A 2,089-nucleotide genomic window follows, 5' to 3' on the forward strand; every position below is an offset into this window, starting at 1 on the left:
ATTCAGGCTGGGCGCGGTGGCTCTGGCTCATTCCTATAATCCCAGCACTTTGGGAGGCCGAGGTGAGAGGATCACCTGAGGTCGGGAGTTTAAGACCAACCAGCCCGACCAACATGGAGAAACTCTGTCTCTACTAAAAATGTAAAATTAGCTGCGGGTGGTGGTACATGCCTGTGATCCCAGCTACTTGGGAGGCTGAGACAGGAGAATCGCTTCAACCCAGGAGGCAGAGGTTGTGGTGAGCTTAGTCACCTCAACCAGCCTGGGCAACAAGAGCGAAACTCCGTCTCAAAAAAAAAAAAAAAAAGAATCATGGATTCAGAGCCTTGACTTTCTAGCTGTGTGTCCTGGGCACAAGCTCAGCTTTTCTGACAGTTCTGTTGCCTGAAAAGCGGGACTGGCAGGACCTACCCAGCAGGATTACTATGAAGATGAAGTACAATCACACGTGTGAACTCTTAGCTCAGAGCCTGGTGGACCGACCTGGTGCCCAGGCCCCAGCTGTGCCCACACGCTCCCTCCCAGGTGGGTGTCCGAATTAAGCCAGGACCATCAAATCTGTTCCTGGCTTTCAGGAGCAGCTCGTTCCCACGTGAAAGAGACATCAGGAGGGTGTCCCAGCTAAACAGCATAGCTAGACCCATCTATTATCAAGTTGAAAACTGAGGGAGATCGATGCTTTTAACTTTCCACCCCGTGGCTCTGCAATGATATGGTCATTTTATAATAAGAGAAAACTGAGCGTGAATTCGCTCACTCTCCCGGGGCCGCCTGGGCACCGCTCTGCCATCCAGCAGCGGTCGGATTTACAGTGCGAAGCTGCCCAGGCAGGCAGATCATGGGGACCGCAGAAGAACCGGCCTAATTGGTACCATCACCTCCTGATCCTGCTAATAAAACAGTGGCCTAGTCCCAGCACTGCTCGGAAGCCGGGCTCAGCTGGGCGCCCAGCTCACACCTTTGCTGGCGGCCTGGCCGGGGGGGCATTGTGGATGAGTGGCGTGTGGCACGTGTGCGGCCTGTAACTCTGCCTCTCTTTCCTCTGGGTCAGATGGTAAGGCCTTACCCCCTGGCCTACCTCCTCCTCCTGCAGCTGGGCACCTGCTTTCCCCTGCTGGACAGAAGAGAGCCCACAGACGCCATGGGTGGCATCGGAGCTGGAGGGAGCTGGGCCAACCTGGCTAAGGGGCCCCAACCCCACTTCGTGTGGGGCTCCTCTCAGTGGCTGAGAGCGTCTCGGCCACAGGCCCTGCTTGTCATGGCCGAGGGGCTGCAGATGTCGGGCAGAGAGCATGCCGGCCACAGATTCCACTTCAGGAGGCAGGACCAAGGCAGTGAGGCCGCCGAATTCCTCCCTGCTGGGGGGGAGAAGGCCAGTGGCCCGTTAGGGAACCTGGCTGAGGAGCTCAATGGCTACAGCAGGAAGAAGGGAGGCTTCAGCTTCCGCTTCGGTCGGCGGTGAAGGGCCAGGGCGTCGTGGAAGGGTTTGCTTCTTGGACTCACCCCACTGTCGTCACTCCTGCCTTCTCCCCAAGTCTCAAAGACCACGCCCCCGACATCGTGTGGGCGCGGCTACCATAACGACGCACAGTAGGACGGGTTAGGTGTGTGCTTACCTTTGATCTCCAACTTTGCTGAAGCGAAAAGCTAGGCAGTGCCAAAGAGGAACCTAAAGCATAAAAGGAAATTTACTGTTAGAAGAAGGTCACCTTAACATTATTCTTATTTCTAACCGGGTCGTACTGCAGAAAGTGAAAAGTCTGTGTCCTACTGACGTTCCAAATTGTGGTTAAGCCTTATGTTGCTGCTGTGATTTCGCCTTATTCTGCGATTGTAATTTAGCCGTACTCTTTTTATGTTCTTATATTTTACTAGCAATATAAATGAACCCAAATTTTTCCGGTGGTTGCATGATTATTTACTTATGTATAATAAACCCATCTTAAAAATGGGAAAAAAAAAAAAAAAGGAGGCTGTGCCTTGGCACCTTGGTCGCCCCAGCCTCTCTCTTCCCCCAGGGCTCTGACTCCCAGCTGCCCCCTGGCCCCAGGGGCACGGAGCTGAGGCTGTGTTGGGGCCTTGAATGTGA

The 2,089-nt window shown here is 54.1% G+C and overlaps 1 protein-coding gene across 1 annotated transcript; it reads left to right on the top strand.

Annotated features, from left to right (window-relative positions):
- The first annotated feature begins 1,051 nt into the window (after nt 1-1,051).
- On the top strand, nt 1,052-1,659 carry QRFP (pyroglutamylated RFamide peptide). Its single transcript, XM_012457882.3, has one exon. The coding sequence runs from the start codon at nt 1,052-1,054 to the stop codon at nt 1,460-1,462; it is 411 nt and encodes a 136-aa protein (XP_012313305.2). The 3' UTR covers nt 1,463-1,659.
- The last annotated feature ends 430 nt before the right edge of the window (nt 1,660-2,089 follow it).

Source organism: Aotus nancymaae, unplaced genomic scaffold (genome assembly GCF_030222135.1).
Source record: "Aotus nancymaae isolate 86718 unplaced genomic scaffold, 86718_ANA_hifiasm-v0.15.2.pri h1tg000003l, whole genome shotgun sequence".
Taxonomy (NCBI): domain Eukaryota; kingdom Metazoa; phylum Chordata; class Mammalia; order Primates; family Aotidae; genus Aotus; species Aotus nancymaae.

Coding starts and splice junctions, on each gene's coding strand:
- QRFP (XM_012457882.3), top strand. CDS start 1,052: ATGGTAAGGCCTTACCCCCTGGCCTACCTCCTCCTCCTGCAGCTGGGC.